This window comes from Coturnix japonica, chromosome 38, assembly GCF_054131305.1.
Source record: "Coturnix japonica strain WE chromosome 38, WE-NBRP24, whole genome shotgun sequence".
Classification (NCBI taxonomy): domain Eukaryota; kingdom Metazoa; phylum Chordata; class Aves; order Galliformes; family Phasianidae; genus Coturnix; species Coturnix japonica.
The window spans coordinates 1,916,168-1,938,715 of record NC_140700.1 but is presented as its reverse complement, the minus strand read 5'-3'; the positions used below and the strand labels follow the sequence as shown (position 1 = coordinate 1,938,715).

The window sequence follows — 22,548 nt, the reverse complement described above, 5'->3', positions numbered from 1 at the left end:
TATCTCAGCCCATCATTCTCCTATCTCAGCCCATTATTCTCCTATCTCAGCCCATCATTCTTCTATCTCAGCCCATGGTCCTCCCATCTCAGCCCATAGAGCTGATGAAGCTGAAAGCTGAGCTCTGAAATGCCCTCACGTGTCCCCAGAACCTCAACCCCAGCAGCAAAACCAGCAGGGCTCCTTTCAGCTGTTTCTTTAATAAGGAGACAGATATCATTACAAAATAACCATTGAACGATCAGAGACGGGAACGACAGAGTCCACACGAGGGGAAGGGGCTTTAAAAGCAGCTTCCTGCCGGAGCCGAGCGCTGTGGGGGTGGGATGGGGGCAGGGGATGGGGATGGGGATGGGGATGGGGATGGGGATGGGGATGGGGATGGGGATAGGGGTGGGGATAGGGATAGGGATGGGGATGGGGATGGGGATAGGGATAGGGATAGGGATAGGGATAGGGATAGGGATAGGGATAGGGATAGGGATAGGGATAGGGATAGGGATAGGGATAGGGATGGGGATGGGGATGGGGATGGGGATGGGGATGGGGATGGGGATGGGGATGGGGATAGGGATGGGGATGGGGATAGGGATAGGGATAGGGATAGGGATAGGGATAGGGATAGGGATAGGGATAGGGATAGGGATAGGGATGGGGATGGGGATGGGGATGGGGATGGGGATGGGGATAGGGATGGGGACGGGGATGGGGACGGGGATAGGGACGGGGATGGGGACGAGGACGGGGATGGGGATGGGGATGGGGATGGGGATGGGGATGGGGACTTCCTCCTCACGGTGATGGGGCACGAAAGCAAAGCTGTGCGGCCTCACTTCTGTCCCCAGGAGGATGGCGCTGGTGTCACTGCGAGAGGGAGAGGGAAAGAGAAGAGAGGAGGAGGAGGAGAAGGGAAGGGAGGAGGAGGGGAAAGGAAGAGGAGGGAGCAGCCCCCAAACAGACACAGCAGAGCCCCAGAACTGCCCCCCAACGCCCCTCCACCATCTCCAACTGTTCCACAGCACCGATGTCACCGTGGGACATCCCCACTTTCACCGCCCGCCCCCTGCGCAGCTCAGAGCCCCGCAGCCGGGGTAGGGGGGTGGGGGGCGGCGGCCACGCGGGACCCCCGGAGCGCTGCGGTCTGATATGGCTTCTAAAGTTGCAGTGATGTGAAACGCACCAACGCGACACAAAACACCGAAGCCACGATGGGATCAACGCGACAAACACGGGGACGAGAGACTCACATGGAGGAGGGCACGGCCGTGCTGGCAGCGCTCGCCCTCCGCGGGCTGCAGCCATGCGGTGCTTCTTGGCCTATTTTCTTCTTTTTGAGCGATTTTGTTTGATTTTATTTCATCTTTTTGGATGGGGAGGGGGAGGGCACTCAGGCAATGAGTTTTTAGCACGGCCGGGCCATGCTGCGGGGCTCATGCACTGCTCTTAGTTTGTACAGCAATGGTTGCCTCCATACGGATACCTACACACAGCTGGGGGGGGGGGGGGTCAGAGGCAGCGCAGATGGCTTTTGTAGGTCGGTGGTTTGTCCCTTTTTATTATTATTATTCAAATTAAAAAGAAAGAAAGACGTATCATGTATTAAAGTAACCCCCTCCCCCCCGCCATCCCCGAGGCTTAAAGAGTCCAAATGGAAATTGCAAAGTGCAGCAGGGATGGGGGGGGGGGGCACAGTGGGTGTGTGTGTGAGTGTGTGTGCACAGCATGAACTCCTCTGAACCATATCAAGGATGGAGGTGCCTCCTTTGGGGCAGGGGCTGCACTGTCCCTCACCACCGAGTTCCCCTGCCTCCACTTGGGGGGTGGAGGGAGGCAGAGCCCCCCAGGATGAAGCATCCAATGGCCCCCAGGGGGAGCTCAGCTTTGGCACATCATCCCAAGGTGCTGGCATTCAGACACCGTGTGTAGACCACTGGCAGCATCCTAGTGCCTGGGGCTTCCACACTGCACCCTGAAGCTCTGCTTCTCTGCTGCAAGCCTGCTTGCCCAAATGTCAGTTCCTTTCACGGCCTAACAGTGCCAAACTCTGACATTCCAAGGAGATCCTCCAACCAGGACCTTTGTCACAAGACCCAGGGTGCAGGAAAGCAAAGCAAAGCAGCAAGCACAAAGCTGCTGGGGAGAGCTGCACGGGGACATGGGGACACGTTGTGCCCCAGTAAGGACTGGGCTGACCTGGGCAGCACCATCAGCTTCCCAGCTCAGGGGCTTGGATCCAGAGAGCCCAGAGTTCTTACCCAACCAGCGCCGCTGCCAGCAATAGGAATATGGCTTGTTCCACCCAGCAGGAGTGGGAAGGGGTGGGTGTGACAGCAGTCAGCTCCTGGGGAGCAGCAGCCCGTGGGGAATGGGGGGATGCAGACCCCCAATGGTGGGATGCGGTCATAGGGTCGGAGTTGCCAGAGCCCCACCTGGGCTGTGCTGGGTGCCCACGATGGGGCTCAGCCGTGGGGATGGCAATGGGTCCCACAGCAGCTCCTCCAGCACTCAGAGACTTCTCCATGTGAAGCAGCAGCAGGGAAGCATCTGGAACGATGAGTTTCTATGCAGCGTCATCAGGAGGCAAACAGCAGCTCCAAGCACGATGGGAAGCACACAGCTCCACGGCTCAGCCTCTGTTGGCACCACGGTGTTGGCCCACACTGCATCCTCATGGTGCATCTCATCCAAGAGCTCCATCCGTGTGCTCCTCCTGCATCCCCCCAACTCCTGCAGCACAGCTCCTCCATCCCCAGCAGCAGCAGCCAAAGCTGGAGCAGCCCAGCGCTGTGTTCTCACCCCACGGGAGGCACAGCAGGAGTGGGGAGGCAGCCAGGTGTCCCGCAGAGGTCATGGATGTCTGCGCTGGTGCTGGAGCCCCAAGCAAGCACAGTGAGTGTGGTCATCCCACTGCGGTGGCACCTCCATGCAGCGATGCTCGGCGATCCCCGTGGGCAGAACGGAGGCTGTGGGGCCGTGGGTCGGTGATGCAGCACCGGTGAGGGATGGGGGGGTGGAGGGGATGGGACATGCAGCCAGAGGGAGCGATGCTGGAGAATGAAAAGAACCATCCGAGTCTTGAACCTCTTCCCCTGGAAGCTATTGGGACTGTCAGGAAACCATTCCACAGCCGTCAAAGGGTATTTCAGCTTAAAACAGAACAACGACAACAGAAAGGAAACCAAACCAAAGGTTGCGTAACTGAGGTATCAATAGCTCTGGGTTGCTTTCAATGTCCGCCGCGCCAGCTGCTGATCTTCTATTTGTTCTTCCCAAGAGCTGCATCCACTTCTTCCTCTGGCTTCAATGAGTGCCACTGGGCGATGGGCCGCCGTGGGTTGGCCAGCATGTCAGACCAGTGCCGCAGCTCTGTGCCCGTGGAGTTGAAGCCCGTGAAGATCTTGCCTATGGCTTCGTTCTTGCCCAGCTTGTCATAGTCCAGCACCGTGATGACCACCTGCACTTTCTGGAGGAGGAAGCTGTGGTTAGAGGGGCAGAAAGGCAGAGCCCCAGGGATCACGCAGGGCTGAGCCCCACAGTGGTCTCTTCTGGGGCAGAGTCCCCTCCATCCTTCCACCAACCCATTCCACACAGACAAAGGGTCACAGTGGGGACTCCACTCATCCTCACATGGCCTCCCTTTCTGCACCTGGGGTGAGTACTACGGGGCCAGAAACAGAGGAACAGGTAGATGTGGCACTGAGAGATGTGGTTAGGGGGCATGGTGGGGATGGGGAGCAATTGGACTCGACCAACTTTGATGTCTTCTCCAACATAAATGACTGGATGATTCTATGAAAGCCCCATCCCTGCCATGAGCTGGGTTTGAAGGTGCATCTCCAGACCAGGCTCAGGTTTTGGGTTTCAGATGGACCAGGAACTCAGCCTGAGACCACAGGCTGCTGGGACATCCTTCACTTCCTCCCTGCCCAGATGTCCCCAAGGATGTCAGCACACCAACCTGTATCTGCTCAAAGGGGATCTCGAAGCTGAAGGACTCATTGAAGTAAGGGTTTAAGGTCTTCTTCTTAACTGTGGTCTTCTTCTTCTTCAACCTCTTCCCGTTCTGCAGCAGGTGGATCTTCACATAGGGATCTAGGGGGATTGAGGGTGCATCATGCAGGGCTGGGACACCCACAGGACACCCCGGGGCAGATCTCAGCCCAAGATGGGGGCACTGTGAGGTGAAGAGTTCAGAGGTTTGTGGATGGAAGCCAATGCCAAAGTATTTCCAATGTAGGGAGTCACTGGGCAAGGGATGGAGCTGCCCTGTCTGCTGTGGGTCTCCTTGCAGGAGAGCTGGGGGCGGTGCAGTGGAACAACAGATGCCCCATTGCTGGAGCAGGAGATGGCAGCAATGAAACCAAACCTTGTCACTCACCCAACACCAAACTCTACCTTTCCCAAGGGGCCGGGGGCTCATCTTCCCTACAGCCCAACTTCGAGCTGCTTCCAACCAAGGACATTGAGAGTACTGGGATGGGTCAGCAGGATGATGCCCCCGAGCAGCACCCACCTGAGAGGCCCCCAACATCCATCTTCTTCAGGTTCTTGGCCTCCAGGATGCAGACGGTGAGCTTACCAGCTGTGGGCACGTACCGAAGGGAGATGCAGATGTCTCCAAGCTTCTCTGGCTGCCAAGAGGAGCATTGGCAAAAAGGAGGAAGTGGGTCAGACCCGGTTCATGGGACTGAGATGGGTCCATCCCGAGTGCTGTGGGGCCATTCCACATCTCAGCTCTCACCTCTTCCTTCTCACCGCTCTGCAGGTCCCGCCACTCCTCGATGGGTTGGCCCAGATCCACCGTGTTCATGGGCACCTTCACCTCACCAATGATGTCGTGCTTGGAGAAGCGATCGAAGTCGTAGATGGCCATCACCAGCGTCTTCCCACCCAGCTCTTGGTAAGGGACCTGCACAGGGAAGAGCCACCGTGTGGCAGTGAGCCCCAAGGAGCCTTCAGCCACCCAACGAGGCCCAGCTGTGGGATCAGTCTGAGGCTGGGGACAATGTCCTCACCTTGAAGGTGAAGGTCTCATTGAAGGCAGGGTTGAGTGTCTTCTTCTGCACCTTTGTCTCATACTTCTTCTTCTTGTCGGGGAGCAGGAACACCTTGACGTAGGGGTCTGAAGTGCCACCCATGTCCAAAGCCGGCAGTTCAGCTGCTTGGAGGATCCCCACTGTCAACTGAAGGGGACAGAGTGACTTCAGCACAACAGGCTCCCAGCTCCAACTGAGAGATTTCTCCTCCCCAGATGCACCCCCTGCACAAACCCCAGCCCTTCCAGCACCTGGTTTGCCTGGAAATCATAATCTAGTGAGAACTGCAGCTTGCCCAAGTTCTCTGGCTCCTTCTCCTCTTCTTCACCTTCCCCTTCTGTCAGTCCTGTCTCTGCATCGTCATCGTCCTGGTGGCCGGAGCAGCAGCCAGGGAGAGCAGCACAAGGGAAAAGAGTGATGTTATAGACAGCAGTGGGGAGGGACCCAGGGCAAGGCAGGGAGCTGGGGGTTTGTATGGCCCCATTGATCTCCTGGGACACAGCATCCCTTAAGGTTTGGGAATCACAAAGGAACCCCCTTGCTGCAGCATACAGGTGGGGAGATGCTCTGCATCATCACAACCACTGGCCCCAAGAAACCCCCTTCCCTCGTCCCCACATTGTGGACATGGTCCCAGCTCTGCCCTGCACAGCACCATCCACCTGGAGATCCCCAAACCCTGCGGACCCCAAACCAGCAGACCCCAAAGGACATCACCTGGTTGCCAGACTTCATGTCCTTCATGTTCATGGCATTCTTCATGCCTTTGCCCTTCTCCTTCTTGTTCTTCTTCTTCTTGCAGCAGCATTTCTTGCAGATGCAGAAGCAGCAAGTGAGGATGAGGAGGCCAGCAACCACCGCGATGGCGATGAGGGCCCAGGGAGGCACTGCAGGGACAACAGTTCAGCCCCATCCAGCCCCACCACCCCACACCCTGTAGGGATGTAGGGAAGGGGTCCGGGGAGGAGGGGCAGCCACTCACAGGGGATCTTGTTGAGCTCATTCATGAACTTCTCCCTCAGCTTTGCAAACATGTCCTCCTTGCTCTCTCCTGGCCCTGCAGTCTCAGTGGAATTCTCCATGGTGGCCATGGGCATCGTGGTGGCTGTGGCCTCCGGGGCCATCATGGATGCTTGCTTGAATGTCATGGTGGAACTGGGGAACTCTGCAACACAACACAAGTCCCTTGGTCCTTGGACCCCAAGCAGGCATGTTTCCTGGCCCTTGGCACCTCCAGAGCCCCTACAAACTCCCTGCAGGAGCTCCCGATGCTGGTGCCATCCAGCAGGGCCATGGAGGCACTTACAACCCAAATGGGGTTGAGATGACCCAAGCATCCCTGTGCCTTCTCCCACTGGAGACACCTCCTTGATGGACTCAGTGCCATCCTATGGGCCCTGTGGGGGACCTGCTCCATTGGTCCCTGATCACATCACAGCACACAAAGTGCAGAGCTGAGACTCCAGCAATAAATGAAGGCCATGAGTTCCTCCCTGATGCTCCCAGCCTGCAGCTCCCATTCCAGCTCAGCACCATGTCTCAGCTGCTCCTGTCACCTTCCAGCCCCTCAGGCTTCAGAGCAGCCCCCAAGAATGGGGACAGCCAGCCTAAGGGGTGCAGATGTGACACTCACCTGGAGCAAAAGCAATGCTATAAGGGCACCAGGACCTGACCCAGGTGGCCCCTCAGAAAGCACCAAACCAGCCCAAACTGATCACTTCCATCCCTGCTGCAGCCAGCACTGAGGTCACTGCTTTGTTATTGATTCTCTATTGAGAAACCACAGAACCCAAAGGCAGGGTTGAAGTTTTCAGGCTGCTGGTGCCGTTTTGGGGAGCTTAAAGCCCAGGACTGCAGGAGGAGATGCTCACCAGCCCTGAATGCTGAGCGGGGCTGGCACCAGCCCTGCCTGCAGCTTGGAGCAATGCCTGCAATGAGCAATGTCTGCTGCAAGCCCTGCCTGCAGCTCTAAGCAATGCCTGCAGCTCTGAGCAATGCCTGCAGCTCTGAGCGATGCCTGCAACGAGCCCTGCTTGCACCAAGCCCTGCCTGAGGCTCTGAGCACTGCCTGCAGCCCCCAGCATTGCCCTTGGAGCTGCACCAGGACCTGCCCAGCTCAGGAGCTCCCACTCATCCCCAGTCCCTTCCTCCCCCTTAGGGGTCCCACAGCAGCAGCCCCACTCTGCTCTCTGCAGGATGACTTTCTCTCCAAACTGCTGATGAGCCCATTTCTGCCCATCTGTTATGGATCCCACAGAAACCATGTCAGAGAGGTGAGGATCTGAGGGCGAGCAGCCCTTCCCTCACTGCACCCATCAGTGCCACCCATCCGTCCATCTGTCCTTCCTGCAATGCCACAGCCCCAAGTGCTGCAGCATGATGTGAGGAAGTGCAGCTGAGTGGGAGGAGGAGGAGGAGGCAGCCTGTACCTGTGTGCATATGTGTGTGCAATGTCAAGGACTATGGCCGTGCACAGGGGTGTGTAAATCCTTGTGCACCATGCAAGGATGTGCAAGCCGCATCTGCATGTACTGAGGTGCTTGTGTGCATGCAGGGCTGTGTGTGTTCCTGCACAGGTGAGTGACCTTGTGTGCACATCTGCTCATGGCCATGTCAGAGTGTAAATATGTGCATGGATGCAGCTCTGCTGGTTGCTCTTGCACATGAGTGTGCATGGTACTCACATCTGTGTGCACATTTGCAACACTGCAGCCCGCGTATGAGTGTGTGCACATGCTCTGTGTGTAAATGCATGTGTATGCACAGCTGTTTGCTGGCCATGCTTGCACACGTAGTGGCTGTAGAGCTCCAGGGCTGGAGCTGTGGGTCTCCTGCATCCCAGCACCCCATAAGTAGGGTCACTCATTAGCAGCACTAATTGCTCCCACTGGTGCTGGGTGGGAAACTGAGGCACAGGCTGAGGAGGGGGGGGCGGTACAGCACCTGGGCTCCACTCAGCCCCACAGAAGGGGCTCTGCACAGCCCCAAGGATGACATTTTCCATCCCCTTCTCACACCATGAGCCCTGGGACACCCCTACATCCCCCTCTGCCACCACCCCACGGTGTCCCCTCCCAATGCAGTGCAGTGCAATGCAGTGCAGTGCAGTGCAGGTGCAGCAAAGGCACTGCAATGCAGCGCTGCAGGGCTCGGATCTGCGTGTTGCTTGTTGCTTTTTTTTTCTCTTGCATATTTTTTTCGTCCTGTTTTCTGTCCATTCGAGGGAAAACTGCTGGGGGGAGGTCAGGGGAAGCAGCTCCCTTAACCCCCTGCTGTTGTGTCCCCTGTGCATTCCATCTGCACCCATCTCCCCTCTCCCTTGGCCCAAGAGCAAACGGGGGGTACAGCACCAGCAGCACTTTGGGGCTCTCACCCCCACCCTGCCAACCCCCATGTTGATCCTCCCGGGATTCCCCCATGCTGACACTGGGGAAGCACAGTCCTGCATCCAGCTGCAGTTTGGGCTCAGGGAAATCCCTCCTATTCCTGCACAAGGCTTCAACCCACAGAGTACCCCGCAAGATAAAGGGGGACCAGGGCTTTCCCTGTGCAATAGCCCCCGGGCACAGCAGCACCACAGTCCCCACTGCCCTTGGCAGGGTATATATGGAGTGAAAGGGATGGGGATATATGGACCCGAAGAGGGATGGGGCTGCAGCTTCCCGGGGCAAAGCAGGGTGCGTGGGCAAGAAGCGGGGACTGCCTGGGACCACAGGGATGAGAACCAAGGAGAGGCGACGGGACAAAAGGAAGGGCAGAAAGCAGCGGCTAATCGTGATTAATGAAGCTGAGGCAGCAATTAGGGGCGGCACGCCTGGAGAGGCGGCTGTAGGAGCTGCTATTCGCCGCACTCGGGTTCACGCAGAGGCTCTGCCTTGTCCCAGGGTGACCCAAAGCCGGGGTCCATCCAGACAGCACGTCCAACAGAGGGAAACTGAGGCACAGTGCAAACAGTGAGGAGTGTCATGAGGTGGGGAGGAGGGGGTGGGGACAGCATGAGCTGCAGGGGGCTCTGCTGGGGCTCTCGGCACCGATCCCAGCTGAGATGCGGCACAATCCCACGCAGGGAGCTACTGTGCTGGAGGTGCCGCTTCGAACAAGGAGCTGCCCCTCCGTCACAGCTTCGGTGTTATTGAAAGCAGAGCCTGGAGATGCGGAGCAGTTAAATACAGTCTTAAAGGTAGCCTTCATCCATCATTTGGCCATCAGATTAATGGCTCAGGACGTTCCCCAGCCACTGGGAACGCGCTGCTCCCTCTGCTCGGTGCTGCTGCAGCTCCCGTCAGCACAGCACACACGGTCGGAGCAGCTGAAGGTCGATGGATGCACTGAGCTGGAGGGAACGATCCCGCCCCACAACCTCACCCCACACTGAGCCCGAGGGAAGGGGCTGGGAGTGCAGTGGGGATGGGAACCCCAAAGTACAAAGGGGGTGAAAACAGGCGGTGAGTGCACGGTTCCAAAGCAGGAAGCTCTGAGCTGTGCGTGGTGCATCCCAGGGCTCTCCCCACTGTCCCTACAGGGTTTGGGTCCCAGCTGTCCCCTGCCCAGTGGGACACAGTATGAATTGCAGACAGCACTCCATAGAGCTGCTGCAGTGCCATCAGTGAATGCACAGCAGCTGCTTTCCCCCAGCCCTGTTAAAGCATTTGGCTCCTCAGCGCTTTGGAGACCCCACGGAAGGCAGCTCCATGGCTAATTAGCAGGGAAGCAAAGCAGAGATGGCTCCGAGGCACCTGCAAAGGCCGAGGGGCACTGGGAGCAGCCCTCGTGGTGCAGCAGCACAGACACGGCCCCGTGCTGCAGAGAACTTTTGGCTCATGCATTTTTGCAGTGCCCGCAGCCCCCACACACTGACACCACCAACCCTCCCCAAACTGCTGACAGGTGCTGCCCATCCCATCCACGCCATGTTGGCTGCACTAAATAGGGCAACAGAAGGTGCTGGGGCAGAGCCATCCCAAGCAGCCGGCTGCTCACCAGGTTGGCACCACGAAGGCGTGGTGTGGCCGTGTTGGCACTGCTCTGCCCACGCCGGGACGCTCAGTGCTGTGCCATGGTGCTGCGGTGTCTCCTGATCAATAGGAGGAGAAGGCAGACAATGGCTCCTGGGGCAGAGCCAGGAGCTGAGGCAGGAGCACGGAGTCGAGCCGCATCGATTTTGGTTTGGAGGAAGGAGGGTGATGGCACAGTGCTGGCAGCCCCTGCACACCTCGTTTGTTCCCAGCACACCTGAGATCTGACTCCCCCACATCTGCCTGGCTGTGCAGATGGATGAAAGCTGCAGGGGAGCCATGAAGCTCCAGGCCATCTGCAGCACAAGCTGCAGCCCTGCAATGCTCCCAGGGATTTGAGGCACACACCACGCATCCAGGAGGAGCAGCACAAGCAAATGGGGCTCACTGCGGTGTGGGTTCTCCTGCCCCAAACACCTTTAGCTGCAGCCCACATCCCCACAGTGCCACCATGCACTGAACTCAGCTCAGATGCTGCCATCACTCCAACCACCAGGATGGTTCCTGCAGCCCCTGCAGCACCCACACACCCACCCCATGGCACCAGGGCTGACCACAGCCCCCAGCAATGGGACAGCCACGCACCACCTCCAGCCATCTATGGGATTGAAGGGTATCAGGACTGCACCTCCTACCAGCACCAGCCACTCTCCCATCTCCCAACAATGCACCAGCCCAGAGCCCTGCTCTGCTGCAACCTTTGAGGAGGAGCGGAGGAACAAGGACCACCTAAAAGATGTCTTTAAGCAGAACCCACAAGCTTTCCTTAAGTCGTGCACCGTGCAGAACACTGCAAAGCCAAGAGCCCCTTTTGTGCAGGGCTGTGGATGCAGCACTGCCTGCATTCAGCAGCGCCAGTTTGGTGCAGGATGCAGGACGGCCACATGCAGAGACACACCACAGCAATTCAACACAGTCCAGAGCAATTCCAGCACAGGGGCTGCAGCATGGGCACATCCCATAGAAGCTCCCCATATAGGGACAGGGACAGCCCCTGTCTGTACCCTGTGGGCAGACCCCATCTAGCAGCAATGCTCCAAGTAGCCAGAATCACAACCCATGTTTTGGGGCTGGTCAATTGGGTGAGTGCAGGCAGTGGGTGGCACCGGTGCAGGGCATCTTAAATTCCAGCCACACGCTGCCTAATTTACGGTTTAATTAATAAATGGGGAATTATGCTGAGTTGATCCAATACCTCTGGACGTGCAATGTTATCAAAATCCCATTACCGATGAAGGAAGGCATGAAGAGCAAAATTAGCTTTGGCATCTGAAACACTTCAGCCGATGCGATAACACAATTATTAGGGCTAATAATCAAAGGGCACTTTGGGCAATGTGGGCTCTTGTAGGAGCTGAGCTCAGGTTGGGGTGAGGGGGGAGCAGCAGGGCTCCCACCCCAGCAGGCAGAGCCATCTGCAGCCAAGGGCAAAGCGCATGGACAGCCTCAGAGCTCCGGGTGTGGGGACACGCAGAGCACAGCAGGACAAGACTGAGCTCTGCTGCTGGGGTTAGGGAGGGAAAGAAAACAACACCAGGGTTGGAAAGTAGTGGGCACTCGGTCTCATCTATTTGCTTTGGGTACTGATCTTGCTCGAGGACACCCCACCTCCCTGCGCAGCCAGGAGGAGCAGAAACTCAAGCAATAATTAGGAACCGCAGTCATCTGGCACCGGGAGCTGGGCCTCTGCCAGCAGCACCGTGAGCAGAGAGAGCAGCACCCGCTGCCACCCTGCAGGAGCACCCTGCACTTCAGTGCCCCTCTATCAACATCCCATGGGCTCCAGCAGCAGGGAGCTGCTCCCCCAGCAGTGAGCACTGCAGCACCCAGTGAGCTGCTGGGGGAGGTGGGGGGGTCTGTCTGTGTTTTCCTGTTCCCCTCCCACCATGGCATCGGGCAGAGGGTGCAGAGCCAGGTCTGCCCGAGGCGGTGTGGGGGATATTGGCACACTGATCCTGCTGGGATAATGCAGGGGGAAAAATGCAGTCCTGCCCTACAGGGGATGGGGTCCAGGAGCTCCCAGCGAGGGGATCCCACTGCCCAATGCAGGGGCTGGAGATGTCCAGGTGACTGGGGACAAGGTCAGATCAACCCCTGTGCTTCACCACCTGCATGAAGCGGGCAGAGCATCGCTCCTAGAGGGACACGGGGCTGTTGGGGTGTCCGATGGGTTTGTGCCGTACCCGAGCAGGGTCACTCATGTCCCACTGCTCAATGACCTTGGGTGCACCCCCTCTGTCAGCACCCCGCGCTCCCCCAGCAACCCAGCAAAGCCGCTCAGCTTCTCTGCAGCAGCCTCCAGCCATCAGCACTGACCCCCGCGGTGAGGTGAGAGCCCCGGGCATCCCGCAGGGCCCACGGCAGCGTGGCCGAGGTGCTGCACTAGCGAGGAATAATGCAGCAGGCAGGAGACGACGCCTGCCGGTCATTGCGCTCCCATACAGAGAGCACAGAGAGGAAAATCTGCAGCAGCAGCACCTGAGTGCACCATCAGGCAGAAGTTTTGCTGCTGCAGAGGGGCGGGTGAGGAGCCCCAGGGCAACCTGCAGTGGTGACATCCCTGAGTGGGTGTTAACATGGGGTAGGGGGGTGACCATCCCGGGGTGGTTGAGATCCCAGTGCTGCACCAAAGGCGCGTTCAGTGCAGAGGGACACACACGGAGGTGCCAAAGCTCGGGGTGCAGTTGGGGACCACCGAGCAACGCGTGACACAATCACCTTGTCCGGCTGCCTTCCCCCCTGTGCAATTGGCAGAGCTCTATTGGGATCGCTGCCTCTCCTCTGTAAGTAGGCTGCGGGCGGGATGCGGGCGCACAGCCCCGGGTAGTGCAACGCTGCCGCCCCGCACCGCCTCACCCCGAGTGCAGGAGGAGCGTGGAAGGAAGGAAGGAAGAATGCTGCAGCCCCGCGAACGGACCGGCAGAGCTGGCCGAGGTCCAGGACGCGGCGGAGAGCCCCGGGAGCTGCCGGTCCGGAGCCGCGATGCTGCCGCCGCTTCCCCGCACCTCACCGCACCGCGGCTGCAGCTGCGGGGATGGGGAACCCCCGGCCGCTTCTCAGCGCCGGGACTCCAAGGGCACCCCCTGCCGCGAACGCGCGTGGGTGCGAGGCTGAGAGTCGCCGGTGGCCCGAGGCGTCCTGAAACCCGGGGGGCGTCCCGAATCCCAGGGAGATCCCGCATCCAGAGCGGGGTGTCGCATCCCGGGGGGGATCCCGCAGACGGAGGAACCGAGGGCACGTTGCCACACGGGCAGCACCGGGCACCGGGCAGCGCCCAGTGTCACCCGCACACCCCGGGATCCCGCACCACCCCCGCACCGGGAAGCAGCGCTGCCACCCGCACACACCCGGGGACGGCTCAGCGGGGGAGCGGGCAGCCCCGTCCCGTACCCGGGGAGCTCCGGACTGAAACTTCTGCGATCGCGAACTTACCGTGCGCTGCGGCGGAGTGCGGTGCGGTGCGGGACTGATGCGGGACGGGCGCGGGCGCTGCGGCAGCACCGGCCCCTCCGGGCTCGCGTGCAGCGGCTCCGCGTATCCCCGCCCACTGCCCTTAACCCACGCCCCCTCCCCAACAAGCCCCTCCCCTCTCCGCAGTCAGCCCCGCCCCCAGCGATGTGCTCAGTGCGGGGACCCCGCAGCGGTGGTTGGGGGTGCGTTGGGTGCTGCCTCCCCCCGCAGCTCTGCCTGTGTCAGGAGCAGCCTTAAGCCCTTCCCTGCAGCTCCGAGGGGACGTGGAGGGCTGAAAGGTTGGGGTCACCTTGGGAGCAGGTGGTGGTGTACCTATATGGGATGGTGATGTAACTACAGGCAGCGCTGCGGTCCCCCAGCTGTGCCTATGGGATGATGAGGTGCCTATAGATGGGTGCTGCTGTGCCTATATAGGATGATGGTTGACCTGTATGGGGCACTGCTCGACTCAGTAGTGCAGGTTCCTATAGGTGCTGCTGTCTGTATGGAGCTGTGGTACTGCAGCATCCATACACCACATGCTGCAGTACCCCATGGGTGTCACTGTACCTATATAGGCTGATGGTGTGCTGCAGTACCCCATGGGTGCTGCCATACCTATGGGGGGTGGTGTAACATCCTTACCACTGTCATACCCTGTAGTGGAAATGCTGACAGGGCTTGGAGTAGTGATGGAGCCCCTGGTGGGAAGGCAGGGCTGAGCTCAGGTGTGTGCAATGGACCTGAGTGATGGGGTGGATCCTGGCTCCACCCATCCCAGCCCTCATTTAAGGGCTGGCAGTGGAGGTGCGAGCATCTTGCTGGAGGTCTCTGCCTATTGGAGGCCTTCCAAAAGTAAGCAGTTTTTCCCTTCTGTTGTGTCTGTTGTTGCTGTATTTGGGCTTGTCCTCATTTGCTGTAGCTTAGGACTTTGCCACCCTGCTATTGTTACTGTGCTTCTCATCACATTACAGCAGTACATACCCATACTGGGTGCAGCTGCACCTGGAGTGGGCACAGTGGTCTCTTGAGGTCACTGCTGTAGCTGTGTGGGGCAGTGATGCACCTACCCCCAGTTCAGCACTATCCCACAGATGCTGCTGTACCTGTATGGGGTGCTCTGGGGATGAGGGGCCCGAGTCCCACCCCACAGTTGCTGCAGTAGGATGGTAGCTGGTTGTTTCCATCCCTGTGCTCAGCCCTGGGGGTCAATGAGAAGACCCCACATTAGGGGCGCGTCAGTGTTAATTCACAGCTTCAGGAGCATTTTTCCTTCTCTGGCATAGCACTCTGGAGTGGAAAACAGCCCTGGGGGCACCATGCAGGGGCTTCAGCTGCTTCCCAGCACTGTGCAGAGCAACTACGGCCCCAACCAGGTGTAGCATTACCCTTAACCCTTAGGTTTGGGGCACTGTGTGCAGTGACAGAGGACACAGAGCCAGGCAGTACAGGAGATAACTTTATTGAACCCAGTGGTGTGAGACAGACGACCGAGAGAGACATGCCGGGTGGTGCGGGCGGCGTGGGCAGCAGGAGCTGACTTGGTGCAGGGCTGGGTTGGTTACTGTCCTTTGGAACGATATCCTCAAGCCTTTTCCTGGCTTCCTCGTGTAACTTTCTTGAAGTAAAAACGACAAATGGTGGCAGAGTCCAGATGGTGTTTGTTCCCTCTGATTGTTCCCGCAGCTATGTACAACATTGGGGGGGGGGGGAGGTTGGGTTTCCACATCAGGTATAAAACGGAGCGAGTTTACAAACTTGGAGGCGAGGGAAAAAAAGCAAAGACAGACAGGAGAGAGAGAGAGAGAGAGCAGTAGAAATCTGGACCAAAATCTTAAAGAGAGATTTAAAAAGTGCTATAAAACCCCTCGGCAGGAACACCATGCAGTTAAGAAACACAAAACCCAGTCAGTTACACAGGTCATCTAAAACAGGGATTTGTCCATTTTTTTGTCTTTTATTTAATTTAAAAAAGGTTTGTTTCTTTTTTTTGTTTTTAATAGAAAAAAAGCTAAAATTGTAAGGTTCAGGCCACTGGGTGGCAGCAGCTCGAGGATGGGGGGGGGGGGGGGCTCCTGGTGCTCCAAGGGGCTGCAGGCACCTCTGGGGTGACGGCACCTTGGGGCCAACAGGCAGCCTTAGCACAGTGTCCCTATGGGGACAACAGACAGCTGGGGGGGGGGGGGCAGGCAGCCCTGGGGGTGGGCAGTGCAATGGTTGGACCCGTGGGGGTGGGCATCCTGGGAGGATGCTTGGTCCCCAACCCCCCCCCATGGATGCAACCGTGCTTGGGGACACCAACAGGAGCCACCAACATTAGTCCCCTTCAGATGAGGGACCCCCATTAGGATCCCCCCCCACCCACAGCTTGGCTGTAGGTGCTGTTTATCCCACAGGGTTTAGGGGTCCCCACCAGCAGGTTATGGGGCAAACCCACGGGTCACAAAAGCGGACACTGCAATATGTGGCCCCATGAGGGTTTCTTGGGTAGTTTGGTGGCTCCGTGGTGGTTCCAGGGCTGAAATCCTATTGTGAGGCTGCACCAACGCTGTGCACTGCGGGGCTCCTCAGGGCACCCAAAGGTGCTTGGGACCCATCCTCAGGGCACAGGGCCCCAAGGAGGGATGAGAGGGGATTTCAGGTCCCCAGCCTCGAGCTGCTGCTGAACCAACACCTGGTACAATCAGAAAAGAAGTCAGCACAGCACAGTTATCACAGAGTACAAAAAAAGGATAAAGACGCGCAGGGTCGGACCCCGCCAACTCACGCAGGGCGTTCGACTACGGATCTATTTACAGCGAGTCCTCAGCTGACAACACAAGAGAAGAAGGCAAACGGAAAGCCCTAACGTCCAAGCCAGAGTGGGGAAGGGACAGCCCTGTGTGGAGGGGGGGCTGGCAGCGGGGAGGCTGTGGGACAGACGGAGAAGTGAGCACCATGGGGCGCGCGCGGCGGGTGGGCTGCGCGGGCAGGAGAGCACCGAGGGCAGCGGGGGGCACAGGGAGCACCAGGGAGGTGGGTTGGGGTCCCTGAAGGCAGTGGGGGGGGGCAGAGCAGCCCTGGGGAACTGCTCCCCTAAAGGGTGCTGTACCTTCTATAGGGCCAGGGGGAAGGGAAGGGCTCTAAAGGGACCAAAGGCAGCGGTGCCCCAGTGGGGCAGTGCTCAGCAATGCACCAGCACCACGGTCCCAGCCCAGCTGGCTTTGGAGGCAGTGAATACAGGCTGTGGCCATACCTCCCCCCCAATCCAGCCCTGCGTGCCCCCTACCCCCAGGGATTAAGGCAGTGCAGGGAGCAGCGCCTGTGACATTGCACCATAGGGCCAAGGGGACACATGGCCCCAGCTGAATGTCCCCAGAGCACCAGTGTGGGTATGGAGAGCCCATGCTGAGAGGGCTCTATGCAGCTGCAGGGCACGGGGTGGGCTTGGGGGGTCATGAAACCCCATGGGGCAGTGGTGAACCAGAGGCATGGGGACAATCTCAGGCATGGCTCTGCCCTTCCGTGTCACCCACTCTGGCAGCAGAGAGGGGACAGGGAGCAGGTTGCCATGCCTTACCCCATGGCACTGTGCCGTCCCTTGGCAGTCTGATGACACCCCCTTGCCCAAGGCTGGACTCTGCCTTGTGCTTTTGGGGAGGGGGCCTCCAGGCAAAAGGGCACTCCGGGTGCACCCCACTATCACCACCAGACCCATCCCAGCCAAGATATGAGGCAACTGGAGAGGTGGATTTGGGGACTGGAGGTTGTCCAGTGAGCACCAGTTGTGTGACGGAAGGAGGGGAAGTGGTGGAACCAACAGCTGCAAAGGAAACCAAAAGGAAGCAGAGAAGCTTAGTTGGGGAAGCGATGGGCACTGGAGCATGGGCTCAGACCCAGGAGAGCAAAGAAAGAAGCAGAACAAAAAAGGGAGCAAAACAAAGTCTGGACTCGGTCTAAAGAAAAAGGGAGGGGAGGGGGGGGGGGATAGTAAAATAAAATAACCAAAGCGGGGTTTATTGGGTTGTCCTGGGCGCAGTGGCTGCCAAACAAGGTTAAATGAGGAATGTACGAAGAGAGCAGTGGGAGCACGGTGCCGGACAGACAGACAGACACGGCCACACACTCCTCCTACCCCCCAGCTCTGGCCCAGGGGGCTCCCACGGGGTCCCTGCCCCACGCAGGGCCCATCCTGCAGCTCCCTGGAGTGGGGGCTTGGCTGTAGCAATTCCCCCCAGCCCCAGAACCCGAGAGTTTGCAATAGAGACAGAAAAACCAAGAAGAGAAACCAGGATTCTCCTACCCTCAAAGAGGGGGAGAAGAAACGGAGCCTCGCACTCTCCCAAGGCTGAGCTGAGCTTCCCCATGCTGCACAGGTATGCTCAGGGTCCTGCTCCTCACCGCTCACCAGCCCCAGCCCTGCACTCCAGGCTACCAGAGAAGGAGGAGGAGGAGGAGGAGGGCAGCCCAGTGGCCACCCCCTGCACCTGGGCCAGCATGTCCGTGCCTCACAGAGTCGATTGCAGGTCGGGATCCACCATGGTCTCACGGTCCGGAGACTCGATGTAGTTGGCAGCTTCCTGGAGCTTCAGCAGCATGGCCATCTGTGGGGAGCAGTGCATGGCATGCAGCCCAGATCTCCTTGCCCTCCCAAAGAGCCCACCCCGGGAAGCTCTTCTACAGTGTAAAGCAATGCATGTTGCAAACCCTTCCTCCCCCACCATCACGGGCTGGCCTTGGTGTCTATGGCTCAGAATGCACAGAGATGTGGCTACAGAGCATGGAGGGATGGGATTTGGTGACCTCAGAATCATTAAGGTTTGCTAAGGAATCACTATGATTCTAGGAGTGGACACAGTGGGGATGGGTTGGGTGGTTGGACTTTTTCAATTAAGGTCTTTTCCAACCTTAATGACTCTAAGATTACCGTCATCCTGCACTCACCCATGATGACCCAACGTTTCCGCATCACCCAGTCAGTGTTTTTACACCAAAAACTAACTGGGAAAGCAATGCTCAACTCCATTCTGCTCTCCCTCCACCAGCACCACCCACCCCCCATGCCAGCACCTGGTACACCACAGCCATACCAGGGGGTCTGCATCCAAGGAGCTGGGCGTTGTGTCTTTGACGGTGCGCTCCTCGGGGGGGGAGACAGTGCTGTGGGGTCCAATGGTAGGCGGGGGCAGGTGGTACAGCTTGGACTGGTCTTGCTGTGCTGATGGCCAGGGCAGGGTGTCCCGCACCCACTCCACAGGGTCCTCCCAGGCTGCCTTCTGCCCGTGGACCTGCAGGCAGGGGGCAAAAGAGGTGGTACCTGCACACCAAACCTCCACCCAACCCCATGGGACCACTGTGCCAGCACACCCTGGGTGCCAACAACTCCAAACTGGGTCCTGGTTTGTATCCCTATGTGCCAGGATGCGCTCGGTACCTTAAGCCCATCTTTCGCCCCCTCCTGCAGGTAAGGGATGATGGAGTTATTCCACAGGTCAATGAACCAGGTCCGGAAATCCTCAATTCCAATGGGGCAGGACAGGAAGAAGCAGGGACCTGCAGGAGGAGGCAGAGTAAGGATGGGAGCCAGGCTCCCTGGCTCCAGCCAACTGCCCCATGGCAGCAAAGCCCAAAGGAAAACACAGCAAAGCTGCACCCAAAGAAGATGTGGAAGAAAAAGTTAAGCCTGGCCATACCGATGAGGAAGTCGGAGGTGCTGTGTTTCTCCAGGAAGGTGTGCAAGTGGTACCAGAGCTTGGGCACCCAGTCCAGCACACGCAGCAGCTCCTCCTTGTTGGCGTTGACGTCTGTGTCTGACTCCAGCAGCTTCCGCCGCAGGTAGCGCACCAGGAAGCCATTGGCTGGCTCCACGTTGTTGGAGAAGGTCAGCATCCTGGGGGAGACCCAAGTGATCAGGGATGGGGCTGTCTACATACCACAGTACCTCCCCAGCACCCATCACAGTCCCCAGACCCTTAGGAGAAGCTCTTAGGACCCTAGCATGGCCCAAGCCCGGGGATGAGGCCATCAGACCCTTCTGGGATGGCAGGGAAGGGCATGGGGCTTGGTCCTCATCAGGCTCCCCAGTGGCAAGGAGTGACAGCCTCTGGCCTCCCCAAGCCCACAGAAATGCTCCCCAGGGACGCACAGTCCTCAGGAGTTGGACTCATTGATCCTTATAGGTCTCTTCCACCTTAGGATAATCTATGATTCTACCTGAAGCTGAGATGGAGACCATGGTTCGGGGTCATCTTCACAGGCTGGTTGGTGGTCCCAATGATGTAGGGGCTGAGTGAGAGATGGGATTGATGAGAAAAAGCAGCTTGTGTCACTCCCAGCCACAGCAGAGCCAGGCACATAACATGGCCATGCCACCCTGACTCCAGGAGGTTGTGCTGGATGGGGACACAGCACAGCTCTCACCATTTGTGGTACTTGCAGGTGAGTGCACCATTGACGAGCTCACTGATGGAGCCAGCCTCACTGAGGTCATCCAGGAGGATCACCAGCGGCACATCCGCCGTGCCCGTCTCCCTGTCGATCTGGTTGGCCAGGTTGGAGAGGTACAGCTGCAGGTCCTGCAACCAACGAAGCATCACATACAGCATCAGCATCAAGACGGACAGCAGCACAATGGTGCCAATGGAGATGGTCCCTCACCTTGCAGGACTGCTGGTGCATGTTGAAGGTGCTGACGATGCCCTCGGTGACATCCCGGCCTGAGCGCTCCACCAGGTACTCAGCCAGGCGGTTGGTCAGGTATGTCTTGCCGGTGCCGCTGGGTCCCGAGAGGATGAGCCGCCGGTGCTTCAGCAGGAGGCTGATGTAATGCTGCATCATGGGCTTGGGGATGAGCGTCTCGAACACCAAGCTGTCCACGCACTTCTCCTTCAAGCCTGCAGGGAGGGATGAAGGTCCCACTCACACCCATTGGCATAAGGGGATAGAGGGAGGATGGGGCAGCCATGGAGCCTCTCCGCTCACCAACCTTTGAGTGTCACCACGATGCTGCTCATGCCCCGGCGGCACAGTGGCAGCTCTGGCGGCTCCGTGTCCAGGACCCGCTTGATGTGGCTGATGCTGTAGCCATAAACAGACTCGGTGCTCAGCCCCAGCGTGGAGGCAGGATCCATCTTGGTGATGTAATCCTATGAAGACAAAGATGGGCCTGTTAGAGGACAAGTGGCGCTCAGCAGCTCCCCAAACTCCCCATTAAGGACCCAGGCAAGGAGAAGCAGCGCAAAAGGAAGGCTGTCAGAAGAGGAGTCATGATGCTCCTACCTTGAAGACCTGGCAGACAGCCTCATCCAGCATCTTCCAATCCACCTTCCCGCTCACCTTGGTCCAGCCCAAGAAAAACTCTTGTTGCTTGAGGTCCTAGGAGCCAAGACAGAGGTCTGTGGAGTTGGAGCACCATATCTTGCCCCACAGGGACAGGTTGGGATTCCTGCATAGCCCACGCTTACCCCCTTGATGATGTGCTGGGGTGGCATGCGCACCACGATCCTCAGCGTCAGCTCATCCTTCTGGGTGCCAGCACTGATGGCATCCATAGGAGACATATCTGGGGACAAAGCAGAGTTGGGGGGTCTGACTACATCCAGCCTGAGCCAGACCCTGCACAGCCATCAGCACAGGCAGCTCTACCACCCCTACCAGCATCCCCTGGGCTGGGGCTGAAGGCATGGCCCAGGGAGAGCCCCAGCGAGCGCCGTGGGGAAGAGGAGGCTGACGTGCTGGTGATGTGGCCAGGAATGGATCCTGGCACCGCTGAGGGACCCGGAGCCACTTTGAGCCGATCGTTCTCTGCCTTCAGGAGATCGACCTCCAGCTGGGGGGGAAGAAGCATAGGATGGGCTGGATGAGCAGCTGTGTGCTGGCTGTGCCCCAGGGGCTGCAGCACGGCTTTAAGGAGCTCAGCCACCCCTACCTGCATGTTGTGCATGGTCTCCCGCAGCTGCTCCAGCTGGTGGGCTGAGTTGAGGGCTTCCAGGCGGATGTCCGTCAGCTTCATCTCCTTCTCCCACAGCTCTGAACGCAGCTCTGACACCTCCTTCTTTTCTGGCTCACCCTCACTGTGTGCCTGGAAGAGCCTGGGCCAGGGAGAGACCGAGGTGTGCTCAGGGCTGGGGTGGGCACACACACTCACCCCACAGCCAGCCCTCCTCCCCTGCCCCACGCACTCAGCCGTGTCGATGCCCACAGAGGAGGAGGTGGAGGATTTGATGGAAGGTGAGGCGGTCTCGGTGGAACCGTGCTGGAGCTTGGGGGAGGATGGGGCTGATGAGTCCGGCGTGGCGATCTCCTCGATGTCCGAGTAGGATGAGGCCGACTTGGGCCCCTTCTTGATGCTGAAGGCTTTGTTGAAGGAGCTACGCAGCTACAGGAGACAGAAACGCTCTTGTTACAGGCAGCCCTGCAAATGCAGTTCCGGCCCATCCTCATGCCCAGGCCCACAGGCAGTCTGAACTGGGACCAGTGACACCAGGACCACCACTGAGGCAGGACTGTCCACTACCACCACCCCACTCTGCTGGCACAGCTGCCATCCCAACCAGTACCAACCACAGGACCCACATTCCAGCCAGGCTCCCCCACCAGCACCCACACTGGGGCACTGCACCAGCATTGTGCTCCATCCCAAAAGAGCAGACTCCATCCTGGAAGTCACCCAGCAGCCAACTCAGCAAGCAGCACTTTGGGAACAGCACACTGCAGCATGCCCAGCCATCATAGAGCCAGGTCCCAGGACACCCCGAGACCCTCTGCATCCTCCTGGAGGTGTGGGTCACAACGGCAGGCATGCAGCATGCACACAGCACACACACAGCAGCAGACAGGTGAGTGGGAAAGACTGGGGAGAACAGAGGGACACTGTGCAGGGGCCAAACCATGGCTTAAACATCCCACCTCTGGGACACTGAGCTCACAGTGCATCCCCCCTGGGGGTCTGTTCAGTGGGAAGTGGATGGAGAGTGGACAGGATGAGGCCCACCTCCCACTGGCTCTGGGAAAGCTGAGCAGTGAAATCCCCCTGAAGCAAAAATGTCACAGTGGGATGGATGGGATGG

General features: G+C 58.7%; 2 protein-coding genes across 12 annotated transcripts in view; both read right to left on the bottom strand.

Annotated features, from left to right (window-relative positions):
* Window positions 1-181: 181 nt before the first annotated feature.
* Window positions 182-13,617, bottom strand: SYT2 (synaptotagmin 2). The gene is made up of 9 exons (XM_015884874.3): window positions 13,484-13,617; window positions 6,019-6,201; window positions 5,754-5,923; window positions 5,288-5,404; window positions 5,016-5,183; window positions 4,742-4,909; window positions 4,514-4,631; window positions 3,959-4,092; window positions 182-3,463 (listed from the first exon to the last, which is right to left on the bottom strand). Exons 2-9 carry the CDS (start codon window positions 6,182-6,184, stop codon window positions 3,257-3,259), a joined length of 1,248 nt encoding a protein of 415 aa, XP_015740360.1. The 5' UTR covers window positions 6,185-6,201; window positions 13,484-13,617; the 3' UTR covers window positions 182-3,256.
* Window positions 13,618-14,947: 1,330 nt separating this feature from the next.
* Window positions 14,948-22,548, bottom strand: part of NAV1 (neuron navigator 1) — a 45,771-nt gene continuing 38,170 nt past the window's right edge. For all 11 annotated transcript variants that reach the window (XM_015884821.3, XM_085527088.1, XM_085527089.1 and 8 more), the window contains 13 exons: window positions 21,661-21,857; window positions 21,408-21,570; window positions 21,134-21,308; window positions 20,944-21,041; window positions 20,759-20,854; window positions 20,466-20,625; window positions 20,138-20,373; window positions 19,901-20,055; window positions 19,694-19,765; window positions 19,174-19,370; window positions 18,915-19,033; window positions 18,571-18,768; window positions 14,948-18,084 (listed from right to left, as the gene is read on the bottom strand). In XM_015884821.3, coding sequence (XP_015740307.1) covers window positions 17,989-18,084; window positions 18,571-18,768; window positions 18,915-19,033; window positions 19,174-19,370; window positions 19,694-19,765; window positions 19,901-20,055; window positions 20,138-20,373; window positions 20,466-20,625; window positions 20,759-20,854; window positions 20,944-21,041; window positions 21,134-21,308; window positions 21,408-21,570; window positions 21,661-21,857 — 1,962 coding nt within the window. In that variant the 3' untranslated portion in view covers window positions 14,948-17,988. The remainder of the gene's footprint in view (window positions 18,085-18,570; window positions 18,769-18,914; window positions 19,034-19,173; window positions 19,371-19,693; window positions 19,766-19,900; window positions 20,056-20,137; window positions 20,374-20,465; window positions 20,626-20,758; window positions 20,855-20,943; window positions 21,042-21,133; window positions 21,309-21,407; window positions 21,571-21,660; window positions 21,858-22,548) is intronic.

Excerpts from the sequence above, each read along its gene's own strand:
- SYT2 (XM_015884874.3), bottom strand. The coding sequence starts at position 6,184 with ATGACATTCAAGCAAGCATCCATGATGGCCCCGGAGGCCACAGCCACC. Across the intron at positions 5,405-5,753 it reads ACATGAAGTCTGGCAACCAG|GACGATGACGATGCAGAGAC; the intron begins GTGATGTCCTTT and ends TCCGGCCACCAG. Across the intron at positions 5,184-5,287 it reads ATGATTTCCAGGCAAACCAG|TTGACAGTGGGGATCCTCCA; the intron begins GTGCTGGAAGGG and ends TGTCCCCTTCAG.